At 41.0% G+C, this 14,154-nt stretch overlaps 1 protein-coding gene across 5 annotated transcripts in view; it reads right to left on the reverse strand.

Annotated features, from left to right (window-relative positions):
- Window positions 1-14,154, reverse strand: part of PDE7B (phosphodiesterase 7B) — a 581,511-nt gene that overhangs the window by 6,969 nt on the left and 560,388 nt on the right. For all 5 annotated transcript variants that reach the window (XM_053222207.1, XM_027056809.2, XM_053222208.1 and 2 more), the window contains 4 exons: window positions 10,771-10,862; window positions 8,053-8,197; window positions 6,008-6,104; window positions 1,267-1,347 (listed from right to left, as the gene is read on the reverse strand). In XM_053222207.1, coding sequence (XP_053078182.1) covers window positions 1,267-1,347; window positions 6,008-6,104; window positions 8,053-8,197; window positions 10,771-10,862 — 415 coding nt within the window. The remainder of the gene's footprint in view (window positions 1-1,266; window positions 1,348-6,007; window positions 6,105-8,052; window positions 8,198-10,770; window positions 10,863-14,154) is intronic.

Raw genomic sequence — 14,154 nt, forward strand, 5'->3', positions numbered from 1 at the left:
GCCCCAGCAACTCTGTAGCTATGTTATCACCCTGGATTCTTCCTGGGTTTTGTTTTTTATAATGTTCCCACCCTTTCCTTTTTTGGGTGGAAGAATCAATTTAATTGTAAAAACACCATGACAATACTAAGGGCAATTTGGACAAAAAAATGGCTCACCAATAATCCCAAAATTTCAACATATCTATTTTAATATTTGCATATGTCATTCAAATCTTTGTAACCAGATTAATTCGGTTTCTATTTCCTGAAGATGACTTTATGACTCTGTCATGGATTAGATTTGACTCTTAGTGATTATAGGCATATCATTACTTGACTAACTTGCTCTGGCTTTCTTAATTTTCAGCTTGTTTTTTCTGATGCCCTATTCCTTTCCAAGTAGAGGCTTTAAGCCTCAAGCCTTGCAGAAGTCTGCAGCACTGTGAATATATTAAGTTCTCTGAGGTCTGTGGGAACTGGTGAAAAACAAGGACTCGTGCATGTGAGGGCTGTAGTTTATGGGTAAAATTTAAAGTGCTGAGTTTGGTTTTAAATGGAAGGAACTTCCAGGAAAAGATCTGCTTTGAAGGTAGGTGGAATTGGTGGAGAGCTTTAAGAGCTGATAGAAATTCTTACTGGATCAAAAATATTTCCTACGTGCCTAAAATTTCCACAGTTTGACTTGTGTAATGATCTGATGCATAACTTACAGTAATGATTATTTTAGATGCATTAGCATCACAATTTAACAGTTTACTGCAATAGACACTTGAGAATAAGACTGAAAATACGTTTTGGAAGTGGAAGTCAAGAAGCATGGGACCCGGGGCCACAAGGGATGGCATAGCTCACAGAGCATGGGCTCTTGGGATTGCAAAGGGGGTGAAGGGTAGTGAGCCAGACTGGAAGGGTCCTAAAGGTTGATCCTGCCGACTTTCTACTCTTCAAGTCCCAGAGAGAGTGTGAACTAACCTGCTCTTCAGCAGCCAATAGATGATGCTTATTAGTTTCCTTCTACGCTATTTGGTTTTGATTTGATTTTGAACTACAAAGTTAATACAGGCTAGTTAAGAGTCTATAACAAAGCCGTTACCCTATTTTTCATAATTTTTCCATTGGTAATTACCTAGTAGATTAGTCATGATTAGAGTGTTTATTTGGATTCGGCTCTTCATTAAACCTCCACTTTGGATCTTTCAAAAGCTGTGGGTAGATCTTCTTTTCTTTGTGACTTGGCAGAGATGCCAAAAGTATTTGTTTCAAATTAAAACTGAATTCAACTCACCAATTTGTATACTAGGAATTGAATCTTTCTGTTGATTACATAGTGGACTGATTTCCAGTTCAAATTTCTGTTCAAGGTCACCTAAGAAGAAAGAAGAAGAAATATTGGTAATCTAGAATTTGTAAAAAAAATGAGTTGCTACTTTTAACCCTCTAGTTCAAAGAAGTTATTCTGAGAATTACCATTCACTGCTTTGTTCTCATCAGGAACCGCCCCCCCCCCCCCCCCCCCGACTTGCCCTGCCTTGCTCTCATAGTTTCCATGAAAAGTTAAAATATCAGAGCGTCAATGACCATTTACAATAGGTTCCTTGTAAACAGGTACGCTCTGGGACTAGAATAAACTTTGACCAAGATATACAAAAACAAGGATACAAGTAATGAGCAATTTCCTACATGAAATGGAAGTTCTGGCTTTAAGTAACACGTTAAGATTTTATGCTGCCCCTGCCTTTCACTCTGCCTGACCCTAGTCTGATTTCCTCTGAACAACCAGGAATAGTAAGTAGGTAGGAGACAGAGAAGAGGGACTAGAAAATCTCATTTGAGGAACATCCTGGTCTGTAGCTACAAAGTTAATCAGAAATAAAGATTTTTTTTAAAATTTAAATTCATGTTAGTTAAAATATAGGGTAGTGTTGGTTTCAAGAGTCGATTTTATTTTTAGTTATTTAAAAAAAAATTTAATGTTTATTTTTGAGAGAGAGACAGAGAGAGACAGAGTTGAGCGGGGGAGAAGCAGAGAGAGTGGGAGACAGAATCTGAAGTAGGCTCCAGGATCTGAGGTGTCAGCAGAGAGTCTGATGTGACTTGAACTCATGAAATGTGAGATCATGACCTGAACTGAAGTCCAACGCTTAACTTACTGAGCCACCCAGGTACCCCAGGAGTAGATTTTAGTTATTCATCACTTACATACAACACCGGTGCTCATCCCAACAAGTGCCCTCCTTAATGCCCATCACCCATTCAGCCCATCCCCTCTTCTGCCTCCCCTCCAGCAACCCTCAGTTTGTTCTCTATATTTAAGAGTCTCTTATGGTTTGTCTCCCTCTCTGCTTTTATCTTATCTTATTTTTCCTTTCCTTCCCCTATGTTCCTCTGTTTCATTTCTTAAAAGTTTCTTATCTTTTATTCTGATTTAGTTTCACCTAATGGAACTAAGCTTTAAAAAAGTATAAAAATCAGACAAATATTTCTTTTTAATGCCTTTGTCAGCTAGAAGACCAAAGAAGAAATGTACCATGTAAAGCTTTATCAGAATACCTTATCAGTCCTGCAGGGGATGAAAAATTATGGGTAATTTTTGCATTGGGAAAACAGTCTGGTTAATCAGTAGAGAAGCTAGTCCTCAGAAACATTAGCTGAGTTCACAGCTGTGAATGTACACCTCTAAACCACAGGCAATATAAATGTAACATTTATATCATGTGTACTATGTGCCAGGCACCATGCTAAGCATTTTACATATGTTAATTAATTTAATCCTCATCACAACTTCATTATAATACCCACTTTACAGGTGAGGAAATGGAGATGAAAGGAAGTATTTTCACTCAAGTCATATTGCTAGTAAAAGGGGGATTTCAACCTACGAAGTCTGCACCCAATGTGTCTGCACTTAACCGTTGAGCTAGAACTTAAAAGATGCCACACATTTGTCACTTGTTCTAAGATTGTAGCTATGCCTCCCATGGTCCCCTGAGGCCTGGTTATTCTCAAGACTGATGTGAGGAAATCACATGGCTTAACCTGAGGAATTCAGGGAAGTGAGATGATAATAGTCTTTTGAGGACAGAGCAGGATGCCATTTAATATTAAAATGAGTTCAAATATTAAAATGGGTTCTACTCCTTTCCTCCATAATTCTGTTAATTATGATTTTTCAGTCAAGCTTGACATTTTAGAGGAATCTCCTTTGATTTCTCCCTTCCATTCTCTCTCCATATTGAGGCGTCAAATCCTGTTTATTCCTTTCTTGGAGTATCTTTTTTCCCTACTTATACTCTGCCTGACTCCAGTCTGACTTATTAATAACTAATTTTTGGCCCCTGGTGTACAGGGGCCTCCACAAATCCTCACATTCTCATTTTCTGTGGATCCAAGTTGTTCTGTGAAGCAGGTCCCCTTTTCAGTGCCTTTGTCCATTTCCACCCCTCCTTATGTAGACCAGCAGTGCCCAAAAGGACTTTCTATAATGACAGAAATGTTCTCTGCACTGCCCACTACAGTAACTTTTTTGCAATTTGATCAATAAAACTAAGAACTAAATTTTGAATTTAATTGTTTAATTAATTTAAATTTTTCTAATCACAAGGGCTTCATGAGTACCCTGTTGGAAAATACAGGACCCTACGCATCCTTCAGTACCCAGTTCAGATACTGCCTTCCTGAGAACCAGATCTTCTCCCGTGACCTCCACCATTAGAGATCACCCAATTAGATCATTTATTCATTAACTTATTCAACATGTACTTATAAAGCACTGTGTATTTTAGATTCTTTGTTCATCAATGTAGAGAATACAAAGGGGAAATTGCATAACTTCGCTCTTTAAGGACATTTACTTCCTAGTTTTTCGAGGTTATTAAACATTAACTATAATTCTTGTGTCCTTCGTGACTGCCTCAATGGGGCTTTGTAGAGAGGGAAAGTAACAGTTTTGCTAAGGTTTACACAAGGCTGGAAGCAGATATTCAATACAAACTTCTGGGAATCTTGGTGGATTGAGACGATATCAATTCATAGCTACAAAAGGACAGAGATTCCACTTCCTTGAAACATTGAGAGGAGGGGGTGGAATGATGTATAGAATCCTAATCTCTGCTCTCAGAATTTAATGCTGTTTTCCTAATTCATGGGATTTCATCTTCTTTTCTGCTATCTCCTCAACCTTGATTTTAAAGGTTTTCCTTTGCTCAACATCAAGAACCATTAAAGATACTTTGGCCAAGACTATGAGCAATCTGTGGAAACCCAAATCCTAAACTGAGAGCCAGAATCAGATTAATCAAAATGGTGTGAATCATGCTTATAAGATTACAAAAATTAATTCAGTATGGAGGATAGGCAGTTTGGATGACCAGAGAGTCTGGTCTTTCTCTTTCTAAACAGACAGAACTTCTGCTCAACCATAATGCTATTAAATAAGAAGGACCCGACATACCCTCTCTGTATTCCTTTCTCTGCCTGACATGCCAGAGCAAAGTGCATGGTAGCTCACCTTTCGTGGTTAGAGTTACAAATGTTCTAGGTTGTTCCATCTTACAATGCTGCACGTGCATATATTATTAGACAACACCTGGTTTTGGTGAGATCTTATGGATTACCTTCCTTTGATCCACATAGTTAGTAACTTCACCACGTAGTTAGTAACTTCAATACACCAATTCCATAGGCCTTCTTTTTGGCACAAGTGACATGGCCTGTTTCTCAAGTTGCTTATAATCCAAATAGGATGCAAGATAAGCAAATGAAAGGGTTAAACTGCCACAGTGCCAACTGCATGGCTGAGTCAAAACCAAAGGGACACAGTAGAATCTCTTTCCTGTCCCATTGTTTGATTTCCAAACATGAAGATCTTAGCCCTTCTCTCATGTTGCCATTTCAGTATTTTCTATATCATAAAGAAAATACTTATCTAATCTAAACCTCCTGCTCCAATTTCATCATATTTCCTTTGTTTTCTCTCAGAGGAGATTTTATATCATAGGCAACTAGAACTGATCTTTTGACTTCTAACCACTCACACTCAATTGAAATGAAATTACACAGGGTTGTGGGCACTTCACGAGCGCTTTTTCTCTGAGTGAAAGAGACAGTGGCCAGAGCCTTCTGGCCCCACATGAACCCAATCCCTTTTGCTTTGTCTTGTGTCTTTGGGACCATCTCAATATCACTGACACATCTTTTGATGGAAGCTTCTCCAAAAGGCTCACCGTTGCTACTTGACCTCCCCACGGAGCTAGTATGTGGGACACTTCAGGCTTCATTTGTTCTCAGCCTCTCAAACCCGATCCTGTCACTAACATCAGGGCACTGCTGTACCTGAACAAACATCCTGAGCACTGAAACCAGGTCTGAAGAAATAAGGCTGGGTTTAAAGGCCGATATCCCTCCCACCCAGTGTCAAGATCCTGTTGGCTAATTCATTGCCTTATTTCTGAATGAGGTTAATGTCTTAAAACTTATACTCTAACTCGGGGCCATTTCTCTTCTCACTGAATATGTTTGAGAGGATGAGTTCAATTCTTGGTCAGCTGTGCTCTGTTTCATTAACTTTATTTAAGAAAGACAGGGGAAGGACTAGAGACAGAGTCTGAGTCCCGTCAGAGTGGAAAACATTGACCCCAAATGGCATTTAGCCTTTAGGCTGTGCTAAACTCATTAAAATGAAGGTCAGAGTAAAAATCAAGCTGTCCCTTACATTCTTATATCCACAGAGGAAAGTCATTAAAAAATTACACACATACACACACACGCACATTTATCTCCCACTTTTGCTCATTTTTATCACCTCTCTTTATTACCTGTTTGCACATAGTAAGACATTGTTATTTATTTTTAAGTTATTTCCCAAAAAGGTCTGGATGGTTTGCAAGAGAGTGGAAGAGAAAGGTTACGATAATAAGAGTTGATGAAAGAACAAATGTCATGATAGATTAGCCATTTCCTGCTTTATTAGGATAAATGCCTAAAAGGAAGAGGGGCACTGAAAACTCAGCTGTCAGATCAGTACTAACCTTGCCTGTAGAATTCTTCACAGACCCTTTCACTCCATTGCTTGCTCATCTCCCAAATTCTACAAGGATTGCAAATGTCAGCACACTTCAAGGCGATCTGAGAAATGACAGGGCAGGGAGAGATGGTCAGAGGATGATCCTTCAGCAGCAAATGTATCCGAAGCCCAAGGGGCTGTCCGACCCGCCAGTGTGCCTCAGGTACCAAGCCCGTGTTTACAGAGTGCCTCTTCAGGAAACAGCACTTACTCACTGCTGCACAAAACCTTCATTCAGAATTCCCACTTTATAGCTATGAGAAGGAGAGAAGAGCCACCGTCCAAGGACACGGAGCTTCCTGGAGGAGGCTTGGGGTGAGTAGGCCAAGGAAAGCCATGGCCTGGCTCCTTCTACTGCCCCACCCTTCATGGGCAAGGAAGCTGCAGGGGCCCGGTCAGGCTCAAGTGAGATCATTTGGGCCTCATTCTCACAGTGGCCACATTGACAGACTCCATGTATCGCTTCAATTTATTTGCCCTCCTGTGCCCGTGTCTGTGAGTAAGCAAGCTCATACTGCAGTCCAGGGAGCTAAGTCCTATCAAACCTTGGAGTGTGTTGTTTGCAAAGCTAACTCAAAGCTTACCGCACCCTGGTCTGGATCGGGGAGGCCAGCTTTTGTCAATAATGCTGACCCTAAGAGGGTTACCATGAATTCCCAGAAAAGTAGATTCTCACCCTTCCTCACCAACCACCGAGATGGGCTCCTGGTAGCGTGCCCTGCCCACCAGCAGTGCCTATTTGTTTTGATCTAGTTCCTTGGCATCACAGAATCACTGGCATCTGGGAAAGCCCCAATCATATTAACTTACAAATTTGATTGTTCCTTTATTTCCCGGTTAATGGGGAAGCCAGTAACCACTGGAGGAGGAAAGGGGTAGAAGCGTCCTCCAGGTTCTGCCCTTTGGGAATTCATTTACAATTCATTTGCGTCAGCAAGCTTTCCCTTTGAAATGCAAATGTTCAGGCCAAATCTTTCAGCAACTCCCAACTTGGCTGGAGTCAGGAAAACCAGATACCTGGTTGATCGTTGTGACACTCAGGGACTAGAAAGACTAGTTTGGAAAAAAAGAAGGAGGGAGACGTAGTTCTACAGCTGGGAGGGAGGTATTTCCTGGGAGGGAGGGGGCACTTTGGACAGCTGCAGGGGGCATCATGAAAGCATGGGACAAAAAAACACTATTCTGTTCAGTCTGCAAGGTGCGGTTCAGTTTCCCTGGTCAAAGTTGGTCTATGTACGTGAATCCAGGGTCCTTCCATCCAGTCTTTTGTGCCAAGAGGAAAGAAGGAAGCCGAGAGAAAATGGAAGATCAAGAAAATGGCTGTGGTTTGGACACCAGGTCAGACTTCCAGTTCTGAGGTCCGTTTGTCCTCTTCTTCTCCTGCCACAAATGGCTTCTTGCCGTGGAAAGAAGCCGAAAGCACTGGGCCTGATACGATTCGGTTCATTCAATTAACCTTAACATAGTTTATTTATTGGTGTCTAAAAATGGCAAGACTAGGTAAACATGTTTGTGAGAATATGAGTTTAGCTAGTAACAGGAAGTAAAGCAGGGTTTGATTAAATAGGTTTTATATGAAGGAACCGCTACTCGTTTTTCAGTTTTTGTTTGTACCATAGTTAACATAATATATCTTTGTGTTACAGAAACAGTATTTCTAAATCTCGCAGGTATGACCGTGGTCAATTTTACATCAAGCCACAAAATGTTGTAGATTCTTACTACATACAATTCCCCAGCAGGGCTACTTTGTGGGGCACCAGTTACCAGATAAGGAAAAGTTGAGATATTATCAACTTACTGACATGAAACCCAGATTTTGCTTGCTTGGAAACCGCTTAAAAATTTCACGTGTCTCGGAGCTTTCAATAAAGTAGGTCACCGCTCTAACTTCTACCCTGGGGGATACTCCATCTCACATGTGCTAAAATTATCGATCATGTCCCCAAGTGCTTTTACTCAGCAAGGATAAGGGCCTTTATTGTTGTTGTTGTTGTTGTTGTTGTTTACCTGAAGCATAAAGTGCCTGTCGTGTACATCCTCCAGTCTTAAATCTTCATTGTGGAGGTGAGCTTTCAATCTGGTCAAAAATTCATTCTGCCTATTGATGTCTGTTGCCAAGATCAAGGAGCCCAGCTGCTGTTCAATATCCTGTCTGCATCCACAAGAGGGAAAGAGAAAACACACACACGAAGCAAATACTTTTGAGGTAGGTGATTGATTCTGTCACCATCAGGTGGTTTAGAATCTCATTTCTGCCTTTGATTCTGTTTGTTACTCAGAGTCCAGTCCCTCTGAGCCCAAGGGCCAGTCTGTCCTCCACCGCCACTTCTGTCTTTGGTCAGGAGCTATGCTAGTAACTGTAGAGAGTGATTGAAATCGCGAGTGAACAAAGTTGTGGTAGTTTACACGTTGCCATGGTAACTGTGCGTCTAAATACTGAATGCATGCCTTAAGTAGGACACAAAAAGACTGACAGAATCACAGAAGTTTAGGTTGTGCTTTTAAAGAGCTGAAGCCAGCTCAAACATTCAGATTTGCATGGAGAGAGAAAGGGCATGATAATTAGTAATAATAAGGAAGACAATAATAATGGCTGATACTACATGGTATGGAAAGATCCATCAATTGAACAAAACAGACTGGAGAAAGTTACTGGAACTTCAGAAAGAATAATAGGTAGTTAAGACACTTAAAAACCAATGGGCAAGCAATATGTTAGTTGACAAATGGTATGTAAGGAAAATGAGACATTTTGGAAACATAAGCGAGTTAAAACTTTACCTCACACATAGAAAGTAATCAATGGAAGACAAGATCCATAGCGATTTTAAAAATTAATCTTTAAAAATTAAGTATATTTAGGTTTGTATATAACACCTTCTGCATATAGCAGTTTATATTAAGTTGATGTCGCTTAAGTTTGAACCCGTTCTTTACTCCTCTGCCCCCCCCCCTCCCGCCAATGTTTTGGGCATATGGGTCATACTTTACATCCTTTTACTTTGTAGAGTGCATTGAGCACACAGAGTTTAATGAATAGGTAGAAAGTAAATGTCTGTAATCACCAGCCAGGTTGAGACCATGAACAAACAGGCAACTGCATGTAAGCACTGGCCACTGTACTTCCCACCACATCCCTTTTCAGACTCTTGCATCACAATTATTCTTCCTACAAAAGTGATTTATAACACTGAATCCCATAAAGACATAAAAATATGGTATTTTATTTGCAATCCATAGGGATGCGTAGGAGGATCTCAGGAAATGAGTATAACTGAGCAACCAGCAGGATTAGTGTTGGTATTACAGAAACAAGTCTGGTCCTGCGTTCTTCCTCCTTTTTTCCTTCAGTTTTGTTCTTCCTCGTCCGCCCTCTCTCCTTCTTTCCCTTCTCTTCTTTCTTTAGCTGCTCCTGACACTTACCTCCTCCTCCTTTCTTCTCTTTCTTACTTGATTTCTTACTCAAGTTTTCAGTTCTTATTTTATTTTATTTTTGAGAGACAGAGAGAGGAAGAGTGAGACAGAGAGAGTGAGCACAAGCAAGGGAGGGGCAGAGGGAAGGAGAGACAGAACCCCAAGTCTGATGCAGGGCTCCAACTCAGGGACTGTGAGAGCATCACCTGAGCTGAGATAAAGAGTTGGATGCTCAACTGACTGCACCTCCCAGGCACCCCAAGTTTTTAGTTCTTTTGCATTTAATTCTTTTGATCTTTGCAAGCACTGTAGCAAAAAACACGGGATTCTATTCCGTGCATGAAGATTGGTTTTATTTCATCCCAGGAGGTAAAAAGCTATCAGAACTGAAGTTCTTCCTGCAAATTCCACATTCCTCTGGGTGCTAGGGAACAGCACCAGATAGTATCACAGGGCTGGGAATAAGCATGAGCCAGAGCATACTGCCTGTTCTATATAGACGCAACTTGGCACTTGACTTTAACTTATGCACCCTTCGCAATTCTTCAGAAAGAAGGGTGCAGGGATCTATCTACTCTTTTGACTCTCTTGGGCCCTTGTGCATTTAATTTAACAGATCAGAATTAGTGGTGACCTTGGAAGATGTTACAGCAGCTAATTAGGGACCATGTGGAAAATGAGGCAATGGCTTTGGATTTAGTAGGGCTTGGCCTAAATACCTGGGCTAACAAACAGTGGACCAGGAAACTAGTATTTCCCCTTCTGTTTAAAATGCAACAGACATAGGTAAATTAATGGCCAAAACAATGGCTGCGGCCAATTCAGTTACTTAACAAAAGACATTTCAGGACAGAATTTCTGACTTCTATTTTTGCTAAGATTGGCAATTACAAAACAAACTTGATTGAACTAGTGTTAAATCTAGCTTGAGATCTCCTGTGTTCCTGCTTGATAAATATTTATTATTTGGATCTTTATAGGAGGACAATTTTGCTAACATAACAGACCGGGAGGGACTTGACAAAGTGGAGCATTGATGCTGAAGAGTGTGAAAGCTGAGAGCTGTTTATTATCCTTTTTCCCGATGTCAGGTCATAGACTATCCAAGGCCCATTCAAAGCTCAGGGAGAGATGTGGATTCTGGGCTGCTGTAACTGACACTGAGTCTCCTCTGATCGACAACCAAGCGCAGGCAGGAAGCACAGCCGGCTGGCTCCCTGCCATCAGCCCTGGGGTCTCAAGCATGCCCTAGAGAAAGCAGCTTATCTCTAACGTGTGGACATCAGTATGTTTCATCTCTACGTCACTTACGTCATTTCCTTTGGCAAGTGAGCAAGAAGCCTGGATTCTCGAAGCATGCCTATTGTAGATCGCCAGTGGTGATTCTCCAGCACAGACATATTCTAGAAAGAAAGAAAATTAAAGCTATAAATGAGAGAGAAGTCAGATTCTGATCTTTCACACTGAACAGTTTCACCGAGTGTTTTCATTTCAGCCAGTTGATACTTGCTGACAGAGAGGCAGACGAGAAAAGAAACATGAAAGAAAACCACCACAAGGCCTATCATGATGGTGGGATAGCGGCAGGGCTGACCCTTGTGACTCTCCGTTGGAGGACTGAATGAGAGTCTATTTCTGGTGTCATTCTCTCTTGCCAATGCCCCCATTTTGGGTAGCTCAGTCAGGCAGCACTCAATGTAGAAGAAAAAAAGCGAAGCAGGTAAAAATAGGTAGTAATGGATCCCATGTGGCTATATATATAACAATCCAAGATTATACTACTCAGCTAAACAGAGGCAGGTCCCACAACCTCTACTCTGATCTGCACTGACCATCGTTTCTTTCTTTTTTAAAAATTATTTATTTATTTTGAGAGAGAGAGGAGAGGAGGGGCAGAGAGAGACAGAGAGAGAGAGAGAACCCAAGGCAAGCTCCGTGCTGTCAGCACAGAGCCTGATGTGGGGCTCGAACTCACGAAGCATGAGATTGTGACCTGAGCTGAAATCAAGAGTCAGACATGTAACCGACTGAGCCACCCAGGTGCCCCCTGACCATTGTTTCTTAATACTGATAAGAACCTTCTGTGTCTGAACCACCTCGGAAGCTGGTGACATACTCAGATTTCTGAGGCCCGGTCAATTCAGTTTTGATTTGGTAGGTTTGTGGTAAGTAATTTGTATGTTAACTCAAGTTTGAAAACCACTGCCATGGAAGCAGTACTATCAATAATCTTCGTGACCAGTATATTGGCCTGTAGCCCATTAGGTCTGAGTTTGAATCCACAATTACTTCCTTCTTCAATTATCTTGATATTTCTTCCCTTGTGGGAACCTCTACTATGTTCCATCTCTCTTCTGACTTTATTGTTATCTTACATATGCTGCTGTGTACACATTAGCTAGCTGGTTAAATGATGACTATTTCTTACAATCCATTGTGCTTTATTCTAATAGAATAGAGCCCCTCTAGTCCCTAGGAAATATTTTTGCTCTATTTTCTTATTTATTTATTCATTCTCCATTTTTTTCATATGGGGTTATAAACTTACACAAAACACAGGAAGATCGATTCATTAAAAATGAGGAGGTATTGCATGATTTTGCCTATCTGAGGTACTCAGAGTCAAATTCATAAAGACAGAAGATAGCCAGGAGCTGGGGTAATAGGGAGTTATTATGTAATGGGTACAGAGTTTCAGTTTTGCAAGATGAAAAGAATTCTAGAGTTTTGCAAGATGAAAAGAATTCTAGAGATGAGGGTGGCAATGCACTTAATGCCATTGAACTGTACACTTAGAAATGGTGGGCTGCCTGGGTGGCTCGGTTGATGAAGCACCTGACTCTTGATTTTGGCTCAGGTCACGATCTCATGGTTCGTGGGATCAAGCCCTGCATGGGCTCTTTGTGGACAGCACAGAGCCTTCTTGGGGTTCTCTTCCCCCCCTCTCCCTGTCCCTCCCTACCTCTCACTCTCTAAATAAATAAATAAATAAATAAATAAATATTAAAAAATGGTGAAGATGGTGAACTTTGTATTATGTTAATTTTGCCACAATCAAAAAAAAAAAAAGTGAGAGGGAAGAAGCAAGGAGACTAAACGGAGCCAGGAGACAGATGGGGAAACATTCCATTATCATGCCCACCCCCCCACTATACCTGAGTCACCCACACAATGCTCAACTTCTTCAGCAAATGAGAACAGAGAACCATCATGAGTGATACAGTCTAGGGTCCATTAGGAAAAAGCAAGTTCAAGAAAATGTCAACTGTTCTTGGTTCTAATGCCAGACAATGATTTCTCTCCGGGACTTTGTAGAATGAGCTTCATGAGGCAGAGTCTTGTATCATCAGGTCCTCTGTATAGGCTGTTCTATTACTCTTTGTTTCTCTCCTTGCCAAGAAGTTACTATTTATTCACCACTTGACTATGTCTGAAGCAGTGATGAGATTTTGTCCCTTTTATCAACTGGTCTATTATCTCCTTTTGGGCACGAGCCACATACAACACAAGAGAATGTTTATTATAAATCACGTGCCAGACTAATTTGTTTTGACTGTAAAGATTTATGAGAGCAAAGAGTGATAGGTTAGTGTGATGTCATCGATGTTCTATACTGCTGTGACATTTAGTTCAGTCACTCATCAGCACTCACTTGCAAGACTAATTCTTGTAGATGTGGCCATGAGTGCCCTCATGTGAGTTTTTCAAGGGGCCAGAAAACTGTAACAAGACCTGATGATAAATGACACCTTATCCCTGTTGAGTGGAAAAAAGAGCGTCTGGAGGATTACCTTAAGCATTGTTATTCATGCCTGCCTGATTTTTACATCGTCATTAATAATTTTCCTGAAGACAGGATAAAAGGATACTTGAGAAATTGGCTTGTGAGACCATATTTAGAGATGAGCACCGGGGAAGTGGAAGGGAACTGAGTGAGCCTGGAGGCTGGCACAGAATAAAAGACAATAGAATACATGATTACAGTCACAACTTCTCGTGGAACAGTCGTTATAAATAAAAGTATATTTTGGCCAGAACTGTGTTAGAAGTAGGAGTACTTCAGTGGATTCCAGACAATAAGAAAAAGGGGGGGGGGGACTAACATTTATGAAGCACCTACTGTGTACCTGCTAGTACAGCATGTACTGGCTTACAATGTCTCGTTCAATCCTTACATAACTTTCTACTGTTTTTATCATTAACTCACAGATACTAAAATCTCAGGTTTCTCTGAAGGGCTGCACAGCTAGCGAGTGGTTGAAGAAGGCCTTAAACCCAGGCCTTGCCGGATCTCAAGGCTGAAGCTTTGCACACACCCCTTGCTGCCTCCCAAGAATTTCCTCTGTGTGGCCATATCCAAGCATTCAGAAACCTGACATTTATAAACTGATGAAGGCCTACAGTTATGCTTAATTTTCCACAAGTTACCTATAGTTGCTGCTTTAAGGTCTATGGTTGATGATTTTATTTTGATGTCAGTTTCTAGCCCTACATTGGAATCTTCATGTTTACCTTTAAATTTAGTTTCACTGCGAAAACTCTTGTAGTGGTAACGTTATGAGTTGAGTAGATTGAAGCTGTGTTGGGGGAGAACTCATCTGGCAGCCACTTTTAGCCCTCACGTGTGATGAGACCTGTTGGTCTCATGTTCTTGCAACACGGAGTCACTAATGCCCATCCCTTCCTTTCATTGAA

Source organism: Acinonyx jubatus, chromosome B2 (genome assembly GCF_027475565.1).
Source record: "Acinonyx jubatus isolate Ajub_Pintada_27869175 chromosome B2, VMU_Ajub_asm_v1.0, whole genome shotgun sequence".
Lineage (NCBI taxonomy): Eukaryota > Metazoa > Chordata > Mammalia > Carnivora > Felidae > Acinonyx > Acinonyx jubatus.